The sequence below is a fragment of the Petromyzon marinus genome, chromosome 29 (genome assembly GCF_048934315.1).
Source record: "Petromyzon marinus isolate PM22_M1 ecotype Great Lakes invasive population chromosome 29, UKy_Petmar_22M1.pri1.0, whole genome shotgun sequence".
In the NCBI taxonomy this organism is placed as follows: Eukaryota; Metazoa; Chordata; class Hyperoartia; order Petromyzontiformes; family Petromyzontidae; genus Petromyzon; species Petromyzon marinus.
Genome location: NC_133695.1, coordinates 6981829 through 7002076, shown reverse-complemented (window position 1 = coordinate 7002076; position 20248 = coordinate 6981829). Strand labels below are relative to the sequence as shown.

Sequence of the window (20248 nt, the reverse complement as noted above, 5' to 3'; positions counted from 1 at the left end):
CGCACAGAACCATGGCAGCAGCAGCAGCTGATGCAGTTTAAACCTGGTGGAAAATTAAAAACTCTCCAGGCTGTGGTCACCACCCAGTACAGAACCATGGAACGTATAACGCAGACTCAGTGCCAGATTCACAATTACAAAGGAGGTGGCATTGTCACAGCAGCGAAGATTCACCACTCCGCTCCTCCCGACACCAACTATCTAGCCCAACCACCTCCGTGAAAGATTACAGCTGTTGCTCTACAGCAACACCAGCCATAGACTCACATAGAGACCCATGGACTCATACAGATTCCTATACTCACATAGACCTATAGGCTCACACAGAAACCCAAAGACTCATGCAGAGACCTATATAAAGGAGTCAGGGACGTCGTCTATCCCGTCATTTGTTTTTAACAATCGGCCTCTGTCATGATGCGCCCTGTCCGGAGCCGAATATTTTTCCAAATTTTATTGCCAAAGTAAAGCGAGCCGTGGAATGCACACAGCCCGCGAATTGTGATATTGTTCACTTGTTTTTCCTTCCTCGCATTTTATATCCTCGCCCCCCCCCCCAAATAACTAAAAGCACGCTGCCGCATGGCGGCAAAACACACGTGTGCAAAGTCGATCACTTGACGGCGTGCGGGGTGACCTCTCCGCGGAGACGACGAGACGATGACCTCCGTTGGTTCTGTCACCCCCAAACCGGTCGAATGTGCAGCCGTCCTGGAGATGGACACGTCGCAGGTGGACCTGGAGACGCTGCAGGCCCTCTTCGAGAACGTGAGTCCCCGTGGACGCATACACCGATGGTCCCTTGCGCGCACGAGCCGCTCATCCGCGGGTTGTCCCAAATTATGTTGGTGGTGCTGCTGCTGCTGCGTTGGCTGTGATGCACAAGCACAATTAACAGAGTCAACACGTTCATCAATAATGCTATTTGTGTGTGTGTGGCCTTAACAGAAAAATATGTTTTGATTTAAAGCTTTCGTGACTGCAGAAAATTCATATTCTTAGTTCTTTCGGTAAAGTCACGTTGAAGGGAAACAATAAAATAATAAAATATATATAAAACAATAAAAATTCTCACGACATTTCGACCACCTGATGACGACCGTTTGTGTTATGGTCGAAACGTCGTGAGAATTTGTATTGTTTTATATATATTTTATTATTTTATTGTTTCCCTTCAACGTGACTTTACCGAAAGAACTAAGAATAAGAAAAATATGTATTGAAAAAAATAATAATGTGCGACCGTTAGGGCAATGGCCCTGCTACCCAACTCGTTTCACCAACTCTCCCCCCCCTCCCCCGCGGCCTCACTCGAGCTCACCAATTGTAAAAAAAAAACCTCCCCGGCCGCTCCCTGACAATCCCACCACGCCTGTCGTTCACTCTGCACAAGGTGAAGTGGTCCATATTTTGTCCACCACGGTGGGATGATGTAACACACCACGGTCAACTCCAACAACGCGATTTCCTGCTCGATCTAAGCGTCGTGGTGGCTGCTCATCTCTTTACAGCCCTGAGCCAGCGGCGGACGCTCCACATTTCTATGGCGGGTGTGAGACAACCTTGTAAATGCACACTCGCCAGTGGCGGCGGGGAGGGAGCTGGCGGTGGAGAGGCGTGGGCCCCCCGCGTGGGTATCTGTCGCGCAGCGTTAACGAGCCGGTGCTCGGAGAAACGCCGCTAATTAAGAGCACGTGTGTGTGTGTGGTGGGAGAGGTTTATAGGCCCTCAGGATCTTGAAGGTCGCGCACTACGAATCCTTCCTGTGACCGGCCCCTTGCTGTGCACGTACGTGCGTGTGCGTTTGTGCGTAAGTGTGTGTGCATGTGTGTTTTATTTTCTCGGGCGATAAACCCGCGATGAGGATATAAACGAGGAGGTGTGGGTTTCACAGGGAGCCGCGGTTGTGGTGGCGGCCCGGTTGAGAGTGGGGGGGGGGGGGGGGGGGACGGTGGCACTGTTGCCGCCACCACCACCTCGCAGTTACTGGCATTCAAGCACGAGCGAGCAGGGTCAGAGTTCACATGGAATGAGGTGGTGGCGGCCGGGTGGCTCGGGAAGATCCATAATGGCTGTGTCGGCGGCTGTGTCGGCGGCTGTATCGGCGTCTCCGAGCCGGCGTGACTGAGAAGCTTGGGTTTGAATCTGGGTTTTGGCCCATGCCCTGTGATTGCATTGGGTCCCACAGGTCGATGGCTTCGGCACAGTCAACAAAGAAATGTGAAAAAAAGATGGCATTTAAATTTTGGTCTGCATTTATTCCAGCTCTGGGAATCAAATGCTAGTTTGACTGTCATGCGACGAACAGCACTGTCATTTGCATGGCAGGTAGGAGAGTGCTTCCCCTCTACCCTGTGTGTACGAGAGCGTCACTTGATGGGGTCTCAGAGGTACCTCTGCGATATCTGCTTCCTTGCGCTGTTCGGAAAAGTTGCCCTGTCAACGGCGATAACGCAACTCGGGTAAAACTGGGAGGGAAATTACAAAAAAAACATTCTGAAACGATAAAAAAAACGCACGAGAGTGAGAATGTTTAATGGGTGTCAAACGGCTGTCGGGCAAAGTGTTTGAACTCGCGGTGTTTATGATCCAAGGGCCGAGCCAAGGGCTCGACAAACCCAGCTGTGCCCCGCTGCCCAACCTCCCTCAGCATGCACACGTGGGCACGCACGGGCACGCGCACGCACGCGGCCGCGTACGGGTACGCGCGGACACACACGCGTGCACGCGCACGCCGAACGAAGCACCCCGGTGTGGAGCGGGCGGCGATGTCGCTTTGATCGCCGACGCGTGGCGCCCGGCGTGTGCCGGCACGCGGCGCCGCGCTCGACGGAGCTCGCGAGAGCGCTGGAACCGAGACGCCCATCAGCCCTCCACCAAACGTCCCCCCCCCCCCCCCCTCCCCACAGGGGTCGGTGAAGTGGTTACAAACAAAAGAATGGATCTCGCGCCTCCCAGACAGCGGCGATCCGCGACGCGTGCCCCCCCCCCCCCCCGCAGTCCGCTCGCGCGGTCGCTTGCGAAGTGGTTGGACGGCTGTCACGGTCGCCGATGGCAGCACCCCCACGCTCCCCCCTCTCACGCGTTAAGTCCCCATCGCGCTGACGCTATAGGGGCCAGACGTCGTCGTGAGTGACTGGCTCCCGCGTGACCTGCGGACCCAAGGCTCTAGGCCCTCCCCCGGACGGGTAGCGCTGGCGAGAGACGAGACATGCCTCGCGATCCCCGCCGTTTCTCCCGGGCTTCTGTGACCGCTGTGACAACGATTACCGAACTGCTTGTCGGGAGGCGATGACTCGAGTACTTGATTAGTGCAGCTAACTCGCTGGCGCTGACGGACTCGAATCCATAACGGCGGAATAGTCAAGATTTCGCTTGCTAGCATCGTGAGATGAGACAGGAGAGGCAGGAGAGTGCGTGGAGGGGAGTAGAGTGAGACGAGAGGGGAGAGGTAGGAGAGTGCGTGGAGGGGAGCAGAGTGAGACGAGAGGGGAGAGGTATGAGAGTGCGTGGAGCAGTGAGCTGAGAGGGGAGAGGTAGGAGAGTGCGTGGAGGGGAGTAGAGTGAGATGAGAGGGAGAGGCAGGAGAGTGCGTGGAGGGGAGCAGAGTGAGATGAGAGGGGAGAGGCAGGAGAGTACGTGGAGCAGTGAGCTGAGAGGTCGGAGAGTGCTTGGAGAGGGGTTTTTGACGGGGAGTGCCGATGCCAAGACCGCTGTGGTCGCGACTCTCACTGAAGAAGAAGAAGGGGGGGGGCGGGGGGTCCGCACCGTGAGTTCATATAAAACTCCCCCGTGCCTCCCCCCGCCCCCCACCGTTAGTGTTGTGTTCCCCGCACGCACGCTATTAATTACCACGGGCTCGTGATTGCGTCGCGCGAGCGCTCATTAGCGCCAGGCGGCCCGGGCGCCGGCTCCGGGGTCTTGGATACGGACGCGGAGGAGCCCGGGTTCTATAGAAACACAAATCCGCTCTGAGAGAGAAATCGCGACTCGCATGCCGAGCCACGCTCCCTGTTCCAGGCCTGACTTGGATTAGGGTGGGGGATGAATGGGTACGCGTGTGTGTCAGCATGTCGGTGTGTGTGTGTGTGGGGAGCGGTCGTGTAGCGGTTAGCGCGCTGCGCTACGAACCCGGTCACCCGAGTTCGATTCCCGCTCACAGCCAACACCGGTGACGATTATCTGAACCCGGTTGTGGGCCTCACCTAGGTCAAGTCAGCCTCAAATGAGTACCTGGTGTGGTGTGTAAACATCGTAACTGGGGAGACAAAGGCGGCCGGGCGTGGTGCTGGCAACCCACCCCCCAAGTGCTGTAGCGGCCTTCATAGGTGCTCGCGAACAGCACTTACTCCAACAATATGTTAAGGCTATACGGGGGATCTTTGTCTTTGTATGTCATTGTGTGTGTAAGTATGCGAGTGTGTGTGATTATGTGTGTCTCTGGGTGCGGTGGCGCAGAAGTTAGCGTGCTGTGCTCCGAACCCGGTGACCCAATTTCGATTCCCGCTCACGGTCAACACCAGTGACAATTATCTGAACCGGGCCCGGGCCTCCCATATGAGTGACCAGTGCGATGTATAAATATCTCCACTGGGGAGACAAAGGCGGTCGTGCATGGTGCTGGCAACTTACCCCCGCGTATGCCGTGTTGGCCTTCATTGGTCGTCCCTAACAGCCCTTGCCCCAACAGCCGGTGTGGGCTGTATGGGGGGGCCTTTGTCTTCATCCTACCACGTGTTTGTGGATGAGCATGTGCGTGCGTGTGAGTGTGCGTGCGTGCAAGTGAGCGAGAGCTCACGGGCCGCTGCGAGCGCGAGCCACTGTGCCTGTGACCGACGGCTCTCAATGAACCCCCACTGTCGTAGCGAGCCCAGAAGGAGGAGCTGCTCTCCATCCGGTCGCATGTCTCCTCCAACAACGCCTCAGCCGACGCCAAGCCCCTCGACAAACCCGAGCAGTAAGAACCAACGGTGTTGGGCAGCACAAACAGCGAAGAGTCCCAGGGACAGCCCAGGGCAGCCAGGGCAACCAGGGCAGTACCAACAGCAACGAGTCCCAGGGCAGCCAGGGCAGCACCGACCAATCCCTGGGTATCCCAGTGATGGGGGGGGGGCCTTCACTAAACAACTTTTAGGGGATCCCATCATCGGGGGGTGGGGGGGGGGGTGAGGCGTGGGGGGAGGGTGCCAGGCCAGGACACATTCATTAACGAACACGGGATGTCGGGCCTAGCGAGGGCGGCGAGGCGAGGGCCTTTGCCTGACGCGTGCGCTGTCTCTGTAACGCAGATTCCTCTTGGAGCTGTCGCAGATCCCGAGTTTCAGCGAGCGCGTGTTCTGCATGACATTCCAGTCGGCCTTCTCCGAGGGCATGAGCGGCGTGCGGCGCAAACTCGACCTGATGCAGCGCGTGTGCACGGTGAGCACGACAGCCATGGCGTTGGTGGCGGTGGTGGTGGTGGCGGCGGTGGTGGCAGCTCACCGCAACCACACTCGCCCGCACCGCGACACTCGCCCCATACAAACCCCAACTGACCTCTAGACCCAACATCCCAAGCTGTAAACCCACCGAGCCCTAGTCCACAAGCTGGTCTGAGCCTTAACCCTGAAGCCAAGCACGGTTGGCTTCATACGGTGCGAAAGAAGATCAGCATACATACAAATATGAACCCTTAACTCACACGCTAATCATGACCAAAGGACTCGACTCAAAACCAAGCTCCAACCCAAACCCTGACTCAGTCCCTATTAAAAGCTCTGGCCCCTAACCCCAGACCCCACCTCCGCCATCAGCCCTAAGCCTATCGCAGCCAATAAACTCAAACCCTGACCGTAGATGCAACCCAAACGCTGACTCGGTCCCTAATAAAAACCATAAGAACTGTGATCAGACCACAAGTCCTTAGCTCAAACCCTACCCCCCTCCCCCCCCCCATAACTCTCACTCCCCCATCCCATTCCTCCCCCCCCCGACCACGTGGCGCTGATTCCCCAGAGCCTGCGTGTGGGCACCGGCGTGCAGCGCGTGCTGGGGCTCGTGCTGGCACTGGGGAACTACATGAATGGGGGCAACCGCACGCGCGGCCAGGCCGACGGCTTCAGCCTCGACATCCTGCCCAAGCTGCGTGACGTCAAGAGCAGCGTAAGTCGCGCAACGACAATAACAACAATGATCACAATGACAACAATGATGACAACGATGACGACAACAATGACGACAATGATGACAACAACAACGATGATGACAACAACGACAACAATGATGACAACAATGATGACGACAACAACAATGACAATGATAACAACGACAATGACAACACCAACAATGATGACAACAACGACTACAATGATGACAACAATGACAGCGACAACGACAATAATGACAATGACAACAGCAACGGCAATAATGACAACAATGACGACAACAACGACAATAACAATGATGACAACAACAATGACGACAACAGTGACGACAATAATGACGACAACAACAATGACAACGGCAACAATGATGACAATGATGATGACAATAACAACGACGACAATGACAACGGCAATGATGACACCAAAATTACAACAATGATGACAACAACGATGACAATGACAACAACAATGACGACGGTGACAACGATAATGACAACTATGACGACAACAATGACAACAACAATGACAATGACATCAACAACAACAGTGGGAAACACGTGAGCGGGCAGACGCGTTCTCCGCTCATTGCAGAGGCTCGCGGTTCAAGCCTAGCGGCCGCCCTGCCGGCATTTGAACCGTAAGGACCTCCGCCTTCGTCTGCTTCACAGCGGGCATCAACGATCACGTGATATTATCCAAGCGAGGGCAGCGACGCCACCCCCCCCCCCAACCCCAAAAATGTGAATAACCAGAAGATTATTTATTTTGGTAAAAGCATTGGGTAACATCGCCCGCTGTTTGCGGCCTATCTTCTGTCTGTGAGCCATAGCGCCTTGCTTCATGTTCTTATGCCAAGTGTTTCTTTAGCAAGAGCACCCACGACAGCCAAAACGACAACAACAACGACACCACCATCCGACATGGCGAGAACCACGGCGGCGACAGTGCCGTGGTGCTTCTGTCCAGGCTAAGTGCCCTTTGAGTCAATCTAGGAGAAGCCCGGGAACGGTTCAGACACCACTCAGCCACCAATGTTAGCCGTGGCCTGGAATTTGAACTCTCATTGCCAGGCTCGTAGCGCAGTGCGCTAACCACTGCGCCATGACTCCCCCGCTTATAGAAAAATATAAACTAGTACGACGCCGCCGCACCTCACTCGCTCGCTCCCGAAGAGAGCGAGAACAACACTGGGGAGGAGCCACAGAAGAGCGGTGAGGAGCAGGCACTATCAACAGTTTCCTCAAGCTCTGCGGTCCTCCATATATTAAGGAGTTGTCAGCCAATTAATGAGTGTGACCGGAAGAAAACCCACAGGTTCGAGGAGACGACACCCTATCCCATACAGATGGGAGAGATGAACCTCATTGCGGTGCCCCGGTGTACCATAGTACCCCGGCTCTCGCAGTCATTATTAGTCTGTTGATGGTTGGCGATGCGGCAATCGACTCATCTCGACGAGCTGTACACGATGCACCACTACGGTGCGTACGAGTGTTCAGGGTTTCGGCGCAATCGTCCTCCCTGCGTTTCGACATCGCGGAGTGGCACTGATTTCGGATTGATTGGTACCCCAGTCGCGGAGTGAAGTACACACCTGGAAAAAAATAGTGCCCCAGAAATAAAATATTAAATTATATTTAATTATTATTATTATTTGGAACCCCGGGGTACCGCCATAAGGATCAGATGATGATTAGTCCACGTTAGTTGTACCGCATTCTCCTGGCGAGCCAGGGTATGGGTACGGCGGCTCCTCGACGCCCATGGGAAGAGAGTTGGACAACATCTGTGTGTGACCCAGCAAGTGCTGGGTCGCAGGCCGCCACGTGCGCTGTAGCCGCCATGGCCCGTGTGAGTCGTTTATGTATGTACGTTGAACTTCTTTTGCACCGTAAGAAGCCAACTGCGCTAATCGGAGGCGTTGGTTGATGGCCCCGTTCTGTCGCAGGACAACCACACGAGCCTGGTCTGCTACCTGACCTCCGTCTACCTGCGCTGCTTCGACAATGTAAGTTGCCTGACCCAGCTCCGCCCTCGCCAACACAACTTGGTTCAAGCCGACCTGATGTGATTAAGTTTACGCAACATAACCTGGCTTGACCCCAGAGTGACCTGACCAAACCTAACTGAACCCAACGCGACGTTTGCCCCATTTGAGCCTGAGCTGGATCCGTAACGAGCAGACGACTCAATTCACGCTGACCTGACCTGACTTGACCTGACAACCCATCGCCATGTGAACTCGCGTGACTCCCACCCGATCCGGCCCAACGTGACGCAGCCCAAAGTAGGAACCCGTCCCGACCCGACCCGGTGACCCCTGTGCCCCCGCTGGCAACAGGACGCAGGCACGGAACGGAGCGTCTTCCCGTTGCCCGAGCCGCCTGACCTCCTGCAGACGTCGCACATGGCCTTCGAGGACTTCTCCAAGGAGCTGCGGCGCCTGCGGAGGGACCTCAAGGGTAGTGCCCTCGCGTCTCCAACAGAGTGACGAGAAAACCCGGCGTCGCCCGGCGGCACGCGAACGTGAACCGTAAACGCGGCGGCATCCGTCGCGTGTCACCAACTCGCGAAAGCTGCGCGCGGCCGGCCCCTGCCTCGGGCGGTTTACGACACTCGCCCCGCGCTGGCAGAAGGGTCAGCGCGGGACGGTAAAGTCTTCTTTGAAGTGGGCTCGTTAACGATGCCGGAGAAACCAATTAAGGGAGCCCGGGCCCCTGCGGTAACGACGCTTGTGGCTTAGAAGGCAGAGATAACGAGGCCCACGCTTGACCTCAAGATGCCTCGACCTCTGACCCCGCACAATGTGACCCCGCACCGCCTGGGTCGTTAGGAGGGGTCGTGAAAATGTATAAATTTGGGGCGGGGGGCAGGGAGGGGCTCCTCAACACAACCCCCCCTCCTACCCGCCGCACCCCCCACATTCATTGGCATTGCCACAACAATCTGGACATATCTGTGCGGTCAGTGATGGATTATGGTTAATTATGTTTTCAAGTGCAGCGGTTCACCCATTACTTTCCCAGTAAACATGGAACGTTGGCGCAACGTTGGCATGTGTTTCGGACTCTCTAATTGCCCAACGCGCCAGGACCTGCGCCGCAGCTACAATGTTTCCGTGCGGTGAATTTGCGATGGACGTTGTAGCCGGGGTTCTTCGCCAAACGTTTAATCCCAGAGCTGAGAGTTGTGTTTCCCATTTGGTCGCATTTGGGAGATCCCCAGCTAAAATATAAAGATCCACGGCTCGGTTCCCGACACTGCCGGGCAAATATTTCCATGGGATTCAAGTCCTGTACGGCCACACACGGGAAACTTCCAGCTGGGCCGCAATCCAGCGGTCATTGGTTCGATTGAAACAATGGGGCAAGTTTTTTAAATACCTCCACCAGCAGCAGCGTAGACACGTGAACCACCACAGTTAGTCGATTGGCTGGCACACCTCCAAAAACGTATGACCAGCATGGAAGAGTAGGCCAAGTACCCTCTAAAGGGGGCTCTCTACCGGACGTCCCTCCGGCAGCGGTGTGATCGACCACTTGCAGGGCTGTGTCTTTACCGTGGTGTGCGCGCGTGTGTGTGTGTGTCGATCTCGCTAGCGTGCGAGTCCGAGACGGAGAGGGTCTGTACCACCTCTGCACCAGAGAACCTCCAGCCTTTCAAGAGCAAGATGCAAGATTTCCTCACCTCTTGTAAGCACCTCCCTTTATTTATATATATTTACAAGTACCTGGTGTGGCTGGGCGTGCATAGAAAATATGGCCACCACCCCCCCCCGCCCCCTCGTGTGCAGTGCCACCCTTCTAACAAACAGCACTTGCCCCAACAGCCTGTTAAGACCTCTATGGGTGATCTTTGTCTCTTTGTGTGTGTGTACGTATGTGCGTGCATCCCGTCGTTCTGTCCATCCGTCTGCCTCTTCACCATTCAGCGAAAATTCGTCAGGAGACAGAAGAGCGCTTCCTGGAGGAGACTCATAAGAAGTTAGTGGCACGCGGCGAATACTCACAAACATTCATCCGGCATAAATCATGCGGGGTTGTGAGAGAGTAAAGTTGGTGAATGAGAGAGACGGGAAGGAGAGATCGGTTCCGGTGTGTGTATCGTGTAAGTACGCGCGTGTGTGTGTGTGTATATATATCGTGTACGCGTGTGTGTGTATCAAGTACGCGTATGTGTGTGTATCGAGTACACGTGCGTGTGTGTGTGTGTGTATACCGAGTACGAATGTGTTTATATAGAATTAACGTGTGTGTATCAAGTACGCGTGTGTGTATTTAGTATGCGTGTGTGTATCGAGTACGCGTGTGTGTATATCGAGTACGCGCGTGTGTGTGTGTGTATACTAACTACGAATGTGGTTATATAGAATACACGTGTGTGTATCGAGTACGCGCGTGTGTATAGAGTAAGCGTGTGTGTATTTAGTATGCGTGTGTGTATCGAGTACGTGCGTGTGTGTATCCAGTACATGCTTGTGTGTGTGTGTGTGTACCGAGTACACGTGTGTGTGTGTGTGTATCGAGTACACGTATGTGTGTATCGAGTACGCGTGTGTGTATCCAGTACATACGTGTGTGTGTATTGAGTACGTGTGTGTGTGTGTATCCAGTACATGCGTGTGTGTGTGTGTGTATTGAGTACGTGCGTGTGTGTGTGTGTATCGAGTAGGTGTGTGTGTGTATCGAGTACACGTGCGTGTGTGTGTGTGTGTATCGAGTACACGTGCGTGTGCGTGTGTGTGTGTATTGAGTACACGTGCGTGTGTGTGTGTATCGAGTACACGTGCGTGTGTGTGTATCGAGTACACGTGCGTGTGCGTGTGTGTGTGTGTGTGTGTATCGAGTACACGTGCGTGTGTGTGTATCGAGTACACGTGCGTGTGTGTGTATCGAGTACGTGTGTGTGTGTGTATCGAGTACGTGCGTGCGTGTGTGCATATCGAGTACGTGCGTGTGTGCATATCGAGTACGTGCGTGTGTGTGTATATCGAGTACGTGCGTGTGTGTGTATATCGAGTACGTGCGTGTGTGTGTGTATATCGAGTGCGTGCGTGTGTGTGTGTATATCGAGTGCGTGCGTGTGTGTGTGTATATCGAGTGCGTGTGTGTGTGTGTGTATATCGAGTGCGTGTGTGTGTGTGTGTGTATATCGAGTGCGTGTGTGTGTGTATATCGAGTGTGTGTGTGTGTATATCGAGTGCGTGTGTGTGTGTGTATATCGAGTACGTGTGTGTGTATATCGAGTACGTGTGTGTGTGTGTATATCGAGTACGTGCGTGTGTGTGTGTATATCGAGTACGTGTGTGTATATCGAGTACGTGCGTGTGTGTGTGTGTATATCGAGTACGTGCATGTGTGTGTGTGTATATCGAGTACGTGCGTGTGTGTGTGTATATCGAGTACGTGCGTGTGTGTGTGTATATCGAGTACGTGCGTGTGTGTGTGTGTGTATATATCGAGTACGTGCGTGTGCGTGTGTGTGTATATATCGAGTACGTGCGTGTGTGTGTGTGTGTATATATCGAGTACGTGCGTGTGTGTGTGTGTGTATATATATCGAGTACGTGTGTGTGTGTGTATCGGTTATTTTGCAGAGCGCTCTTCGCGCCGCCAGCCTGGAGTTTGTTACTGGGGGGGTCTTGGGGAGACTGCAGCAGTGGAATGTAAAACAGAGACTGGGGAGGGCGGGGGGGGGACCTGAGGCAGGCCTGGATTAAACCAATCCATGTCGACATGACCATTGTTTATTGGCCCATTTAATGAAACTCGATAGGCGCATGCAGGCACATACCCGCACGCACGCACGCACGCGCATACGCACACACGCGTACACAAGCACATACCCACACGCACGAAGGCACATACTCTCACGCATGCACGCACATACCCACACGCACGCGCACACGCACGCACATGTATACACGCTTGTGCACCCCGCACGAGACAAATGTCCCCCGTGTAGCCTTAACAGACTTTTGGGGCAAGTGCTGTTAGCGAGCACCCTACGAAGGTCGGCACGGCACACAAAGGGGTGGATGGCCAGCGCCACGCCCTACCGTCTTTGTCTCCCTTGGTGCTGATGTATTACACACCGCACCAGGCTGAGTCGACCTAGGGGGGGACCCAGAAGTGGTTGGGATATTCGCCACTGATGTTGGCCGTGAGCGGCAATCGAAAACCAGCATCAACACAGAACGCTACTCCAAACAAATGATGCCGTGGTTCCGCCGTGCGTGGTGAACCAGCGGCGTGGCGACGTCGGCACAGACGCGAAGAACTAAATTAAATAAACTCCTTTGCAATTCCCCCCTCTGCGTGGCCCAGTGCATGCCCCCCCCCCCCCCCGGCATGTAGCGGACCACGGTGCAGTTGCATCGCCTGCACACTCAATAGCGCCGTGTCCCGGTCGGTTACACGTGTGTGCGTGTGTGCGTGTGTGCGTGTCGTCGCCCGCAGCTTCTTGGACACGGCGGAGTTTTTCTGCATGAAGCCACGGAACGGCGAGAAGGAGGTGACCCCGACCCAGCTGCTCGGCCTCTGGGCCGAGTTCGCCGCCGACTTCAAGGAGAGCTGGAAGAAGGAGAGCAAGCGGATCGTCGCCGAGCGGTGCGTGTCCGCGTACGCTCCGCCCGCCCGCCCGCCCGCCGGCCCGCACGCCGGTGCGCGTCTTTGGACGCCGATTGGGCCGAGTAGAACCGAGCGCCTTCAGCGCAGTGCCGGCGCGGCCGCATCTCCAGCTGCCGTCCGTTCTCCGCACGGCCCTGCAATCCCCACTCTCCGTCTCCCTCGCCTTGCCCAAACGTGCACTGTCGCGCGCACTCCCTCGGTGTTTCACTCGTCAGCTGTTTCTTTGCAACTCGCAGATGGCAGCGAGGCATTGCTGGTCGAGCTCTCCGCACCCGTTGAACCTTTTTTTTTTGCCGCTCTCCAGTTCGGGTCACGCGCTCTCAAAAGGAGAGTTTTAGAAATGAGGTTTTCCTCGTGTGGCGAACTGTTGTAATTATCGTCTCAACCCGTAACGCGCCGCCGCCACCGCATGATACTCGCTCGCTCTCCGAGAGGCGCGAGGAGGAGGAGCCACAGACGAGCGGGAAGGCAGCCACAATTGCCCGAGTTCTGCAGTCCTCTCTATATTAAGGTGTGATCGGCCCAATTCACGAGTGTTTTGGGCTGCTTTTGGTCCTCGCCCTTCAACAAGGGGCAGTGTGTGCTTGCTCCCACCCTCTTCCGAGATGCCTGGCCAGTGTGGAAGTGTAGGCCAAGCACCTCTCTCGCGCTGCCTGCAGTGCTGGAGAGGCCCCTTGCGCCAGGAGTGGTGCGGGCGAGCGAGTGGGCGAGCAATCTCTCGGCAAGAGCCATGAGCGGTGCGATTCTTCGTTGATCGCACAGTTACGATCCTTTTTCTAAAACGCACGCCGCGGCTCGCCGCGCCGGCGCGGAGCAACGGGGAGGTGGGGGGGGAGCAGGCACGGGGGTCGGGAGGTGGGGGGGGCGTGGGGGTGTGGGCTGGTGCTCTCGTTTTTGGACGCAAGTCAGACCAGACCCTCGCGGCCGCCGCCGCCGCCAGAACCAGAAACAGGCCCTGGCGACGCCGATGACAGAATTCTTGGCGCAGCCCTGACGGTTTTCAGCGTTGGCCTCTCTCCCTCTCTCTCTCGCTGCCCGAGTAACGGCGGGGTCTTGTGCTTCAGCTAAGCTCTGTGTGTGAGCACAATTTCACAGTCTCCAAGCAGTCTGGCTCCACTGTGTAATTTATAAATTGACCTGCAGTCAATTAAAAATTATTTTGCAATTACTGGGCGGGTAGGCGGGTGGGTAGGCGGGTAGGCGGGCAGGCGGGCGGGTGAGCGAGGAGTTGGACGGAGAAGGGGTCGCGGTTGGGGAGGCACCCGAGGTTTAACAAAAACAACAGCCGGGCACCTCCGTCCGTACGAGAAGAAGGCCTCCTCGTTCGTTTTGCTGCTAAATATCCTCCACAAGTGACGCTTTGTGGTGACGTCCGTGTTGTGAACCCGCACCCAGGACCTTAACAGAGAGGGGTCCTTTGTCTGTGAACATCTGGCGTTTCACCAGCATTGGTTCATGCGAGCCTGACTCTGATGCTGATGTTGAAACCGGTCCTGCGTTTTTGGCACTTTTTTTACGTGCAAGAGGAAAGGAGTTATTAATGTTGTTGTGAAAATTCTGCACAACGATGATATACGCTGCGAGTTCGTTTAGCTAGTTTCGTCTAATCTGCTTACCCAGGCGAGAAGAAAGGAATTAAATATACAGCGAGGATAGGCGAAATAAAAAAATAAAAACAAAGTCACAGAGTGACTCCGGCTCGAGCGAGCATCGAGGTATTGGTGCTCATCTGCCGTTCACAGCCCTGCAGGGCCAGCGATGGAAATTCTATATTCACATGGCGGAGACGAGTATGTCTATCGGACAACCGCTGTTGGCTTGGCCACAGAGTAGTGCTTATTTTTTCTCGACCCCAGAGGGAGGGAATGATGGGCTGAGTCTACTCCCTCCGCTCCAGGGTTTGACCTCGCGACTTCACGATCGCTGCAGCGCTGGGCTATCACCTGGCCGGTTCGTGAGCACAGCGATGTTCTCTCTCTCTCCCTCTCTCTCGACATCGCACCGCGGTCCGTGTCCTGTGACTTGCAGGGGGGGTGGGGGGAGCGTGGCCCGTTTCAGTTGCCTCGGAAACCTTCGCAGTAAAAATTAAGTCACCGGGCGTTACGTACGCAGCCGCCGTGGGAGACGGCGTTTTCGGGGGGGGAGGTGGAAGGGGGGGGGGGCATTATTGTTGTGGTGGGGGGAGAAAGCTGGGATTTTTTCTCTCTCTTTAGTCCACGCGGCAATCGGTGCCTTAATAACAACTCCGCGTCATCTACCTGCCGCCCCGCTCGCAGATTCGTGGGCTCTGCGGCGTCTCGCTCGGGACGTTCGACAGGGCAATCAGCGTTAATGATCGTCATTTGTTCGGAGTGGGAGCAGACGCACGCACGAATGTTTGTCGTTGTGATTTTGGCCACTTCCTTCGCGTATCCATGGAGAAGAAGAAACCACCACCCCCAGTGCATGCAACCTACTTGCTGTACCATCACCTGACCACGTGGCCATGCAGAACGAGAGTCTGTGTCGTCCACACTTCAACCTCACCTCGCATGCGGCGCACGCTCCCGACGACCGTTCTCTCTCAACCAGCGTCAAGGTCATGGGGTCGTCGCGGACAGTGCCGTTGGTGCTACCAGACACCTCTCGCCATCGCGTCTTTCCTTCTACGAGGTCCCACAGTTGTCGCTGAGTTGTTACTGAACCCACGAAGTCCAGTCTCACCGCCACCACCACCAACGCCCGGCTTTAGGTCTTCTCTTTCTCTTCGTCGCTGACCTCTGGGTGCCACTCCAATGCCTGGCACGGTCACCCGCCCTCCACCACCCTGCACACCACGCGTCCCACCCATCACTACCGCCTCTCCCCTGATTACATCCACAACACTTCCTTGAAGCCAAATCGTGGTGATGACCGGCACGACGTACGAGGTCAGGGGTGGTGTGTGAGAGATTAACCCCCCCCTCTCCATTCACCCCCCCGCCCCCCGCTGCAGACTCCGAGAGGCCCAGAAGCAGTACACGGTGCGCACGGCACCCCCGGGACAAGTCACGCTCACCGCCAAGAAGGCGGACGGACTGGTGAGCCTGTGTGTATGGTGTATGTCTCTGTGCATGTGTGCCTGGGTATTTTGTACCATCGGACACTCCACCCCCACAACTCACAACCGGTGATGGGGCAGTTCTGGAGAGAGTGGAGAGTTTCCCATACCTGGGCAGTGTGCTCATGACTGGCTCCGGTTTTGCAGCGGAGGTCTCACTCCGAATCAGTCGAGCGGCATTATCTTTTTATCGGTTGCGTAATGCTGTGTGGAAGCTACCTGGTCTGTCGCTCCGCACGATGCTTCAGGTCTTCTCGGCCATGGTCATTCCCTCCCTTCTCTATGCTTGCGAAACGTGGACCCCCCTAATGGAACATCTTCGCCGGTTAGAAACATTTAGGTTGGCCTGCCTACGATCCATCCTGGGTTTAACCAGGCTGGATTGTGCGAGGAGCTCACAAATCCTTGAAAGATCTGGACAAAGTCCCATCGGTGAGTTCCTCCGGCAGGCAATGCTGCATTGGCTGGGCCATGTAGCCCGCATGCCCAGCCGCCGCATGCCTAAACAGCTTTTGTTCGGCCGGATAGAGGGGGCTAAACGGGCGCGGCACGGGCTAGAGAAGAGATGGAGTTATGTGGTACAGGAGGACGTGGAGGTGAGTGGACTTGCCAATGACTGGTACCAGCGGTGTCAAGATCGGCCTCAGTGGAGGAGGCTCGTAAAGGACGCTACTGGGCAGTTGGAGGCAGTCGCCCTCCAACAACAACGGAGGGTGGAGGAGCGACGCACACAACAATGAGCGGAGCGCCGGGTGGCTAAATCATAGGAAGTTGGCACAGTAGGTTTCACAGGTGGTGCATCAACCAGTCGTCTCAGTCAGTCGACCCGTGGCACCTGGGTCTGCCTCGTGACCAGCGGGCTTTCGACACTTCACGTGGCCTCAAGGTGCACATAGCCTGGCACAAGCGTCATGGAGACGTCACCGCCACTTAGTGGCGAATGGCGGTTGTTGTTGTTGTTATGTCTGTGTGTGTGTCTGTTTGTGTGTGTGTATGTGTGTCTGTGTGCATGTGCGCCTTTTTTTGTGCGCGTCTTTGTGCCGTGCCGGCCTTCATAGGTGCTTGCTAACAGCATTTTCCCCAAAAGTCTATGCAGGCTATACGGGGGATCTTTGTGTGTCTGTGTGGGGAGCGGGAGTGCAGCGGTTAGCACGTTGCGCTGCGAACCCCGCAGAGACCCGAGTTCAATTCACGCTCATGGTCAGCAGCAGCAGTGATGATTATTTGAACCCGTCCTAGGCCTCCCCTAGGTCGACTCAGCTTAAAATGAGTACCTGGTGCCGTGTGTAAACATTGCCACACAGGAGACAAAGGCGGCCGGGCGTAGTGCTGGCCATCCACCCCTTTGTGTGCCATGCCGACCTTCGTAGATGCTACTTGCTAACAGCATTTGCCCCAACAGCCTGTTAAGGCTTCACAGGAAGGGAAATTTTTTTGTGTCTGTTGGCTCATGGCACCTAGCCTGGCAGAAGGTCACTTCAAGTGGCCTCAAAGTGCACCTAGCCTGGCACAAGTGCCGTGGTGACATCACAGCAACCAATGGCGGCTGTTGTGTACTTGAACAAACATTGCCTTTCTCAGCAATAACACCTCGTCATTGGCTATGTTGATGTTGACAATGATGTGGATAACGTGGGTGGATGAAGTGAGTGAGCTGGATGATGATGATGATAATGAGGTTGGTGACGTGGATGATGATGATGATGATGTGGATGATGATGATGTAGGTGAGGTGAATGATAAGGTGAGTGAGGTGGATTATGACGTGGGTGAGGGGGATGATGAGGTGAGTGAGGTGAGTGAGGCGAGTGAGGTGGATCATGACGTGGGTGAGGGGGATGATGAGGCGAGTGAGGTGGATCATGACGTGGGTGAGGGGGATGATGAGGTGAGTGAGGTGGATTATGACGTGGGTGAGGGGGATGATGAGGTGAGTGAGGTGAGTGAGGCGAGTGAGGTGGATTATGACGTGGGTGAGGGGGATGATGAGGTGAGTGAGGCGAGTGAGGTGGATTATGACGTGGGTGAGGGGGATGATGAGGTAAGTGACGTGGGTGAGGGGGATGATGAGGTGAGTGAGGTGGATTATGACGTGGGTGAGGGGGATGATGATGATGAGGTGAGTGGGTAACGATGTTGATTCACCTTCCCCCGGTTCCCGTTGTAGAAAGCACGGCTGCGTCTCAAGGCGACGTCTTCGATGTCGGAGGTGTGAGCGTGCGGCAGCGGCGAGAGCGTTGGCATCGTTCCTCCTGCTCCTCCGTCAGCTACCTCCACCTCATCCTTCACTGCCCATTACGAATCTTCATCGTCATGGTCAATGATGACGAACGCTTCTCGTCACCTCGTGATGATAACTATAATTAAGTAATCATCATTGATACCATCATCATCATCACCACGTCCATGTGGTACCATCATTATCTTCCTCACTGTATCATCCTCGTCAACATCCTCTCCTAGTGTCATCTCATCGTCTGAATCGTTAGGTATCACGCCGTCGTCATCATCACCTCCTCAGTCATGTTCATTCTGCAAGTGCTGCCTAATCACCCACGGTCACACGCTACCTCCTCCTCATCCGCCACCTCATTCCTCCTCGCCCTCATGCTCACCTCGTCACCATTCACCTCGTCGCACGCACTGACCCCTTCTCGCGACGACAGCTTTACAATCAAAATCGTGCTTCCTCGGGAGAACGCAACAACAACAACAACCACCACCACCACCACCACCACCGGGGCGGGGTGGCTGGAGAAGTCAGGGACTCGGCTGATGTCGGCGTCACCGATGCGTCTCGCGCGGTAGTTTTTCGTTGCCGTTGTTGTGCTAAAGCTACTGCGCCTCATTTAACGTTCAATTTTAAACCGGCTCAGGTGCCAGTGACGGCGTCGCGGCTGTTGTTGCTAGGATTACCCAAATAAGCTTTTTAATCAGTACGTTTTTTTTTTTAAAGAGTTCACGTTCTCAAACGACCGCGCGTCTTCTCGTGCCGCGCGCGATGGGAAGCGACACGCGGGCGTCTGTGGGACGCTGCCGGCGATGACGGCAACGTCCGAGGGATTTGTTGTCGATGTTGGTTGTTATTTTATTTTGTTTTGCACAGTGGCGGCCAGGCAGAGAGACGGACGGACAGACACAGGACAGACAGACAGACGCACGACCTCACGGCGACGAGACTGACACACACTGACACAGACGCGCGCTGAGAAACGTCTGTAGACACACACACGGGACGCATGCACGCACGCACGCACGCATCTCAACAGATCTATAGGCAGACAGAAGCACAAATACGCACGCATAGAAGCAGGTATGCATTTAAACACACAGACTCCGACACACGGACACGGACAAACAGACACAGACGCACACTACGAAACAGACACGCAGGCGCGGACACACGTATACAGATACTGTACGAAGGTAACAAAAAAAAAGACCCCCCATGTATAGCCGTCACAGACTGTTTGGGGGCATATCGACGCAGACACGCTCAGTTAGGCACATGAACACAGACACGCACACAGACAACATTCTCACGCGATAGTCGGGGGGGTGTCGTGGACGCGTCGACACGAGCCGGCCCAAGTGTTGAACGTGTGCTGTGTGTGCAATGCCGCGATCGTGCTCAATAAACCTGCCCGGGGTGGCTGACTTGCCCGGGTTCAAATCCGGGTGTCAGCCGCATGGTAAAACCGGGTTCTCGGCTGTGGCGACTTGATGGTCTTGGGTCAGGATCACTAATGCATTTTAAACTCAACAATTTTATTTTATTTTACCAGTTAAGGGCCCACGAGCCTGGCCGCAAATGACAGCTTCATCGAATTGGCTTATCAGGTGGACATTTATAGCGGTCAAATTATCTTAAACGCATGTTTTACTACATGTGGAGGGAAAAATGGAAGGACCTGGAGAGAAATCCACACGACCACGGGGAGAAACATTCAAACTCCAAATATACAGCAGGCGTCGGGGGTTTATTCGTGCCGGGGAATCGAACTCGCGTCGCTTGGTTCATAGCGCAGTGCACTCACCACTGTCCCACCGCTCCACTCACAATTTACCTAACCTCCTTTGAAACTAAGATTATCTGCACGTGCCTGATGATTGTTCAAAACGTTACGGGGTACCGAAGACCATCCCACGTATAGCCTCCACAAACTTGTCGGGGAAAGTGCTGTTCGCGAGCACCGATGAATGCCGCCAGCACTGCACACGACGGGCACACACGCGCACGTTTTTTTTTTCTAAATTTCTTTCAATCTCCGATCTGGCAGAAGGAAGGAAGCCATGGCGAGCTGTAGCGACCTCTTCCGGTTGGTCTCAAGCACCAGCTCGCATCAAGTTGGGCCGAATGCGTTCGAGTGGGGCACGGGTTGGTGTCACAGACCAAG

The 20248-nt window shown here is 55.2% G+C and overlaps 1 protein-coding gene across 7 annotated transcripts in view; it reads left to right on the top strand.

Moving 5' to 3' along the window:
* FMN2 (formin 2) overlaps window positions 1–19570 on the top strand; it is a 65126-nt gene extending 45556 nt beyond the window's left edge. For all 7 annotated transcript variants that reach the window (XM_076070520.1, XM_076070521.1, XM_076070519.1 and 4 more), the window contains 11 exons: window positions 707–768; window positions 4866–4957; window positions 5289–5418; window positions 5995–6141; window positions 8092–8151; window positions 8485–8605; window positions 9743–9835; window positions 10075–10126; window positions 12602–12751; window positions 15747–15831; window positions 18019–19570. In XM_076070520.1, coding sequence (XP_075926635.1) covers window positions 707–768; window positions 4866–4957; window positions 5289–5418; window positions 5995–6141; window positions 8092–8151; window positions 8485–8605; window positions 9743–9835; window positions 10075–10126; window positions 12602–12751; window positions 15747–15831; window positions 18019–18066 — 1040 coding nt within the window. In that variant the 3' untranslated portion in view covers window positions 18067–19570. The remainder of the gene's footprint in view (window positions 1–706; window positions 769–4865; window positions 4958–5288; window positions 5419–5994; window positions 6142–8091; window positions 8152–8484; window positions 8606–9742; window positions 9836–10074; window positions 10127–12601; window positions 12752–15746; window positions 15832–18018) is intronic.
* The last annotated feature ends 678 nt before the right edge of the window (window positions 19571–20248 follow it).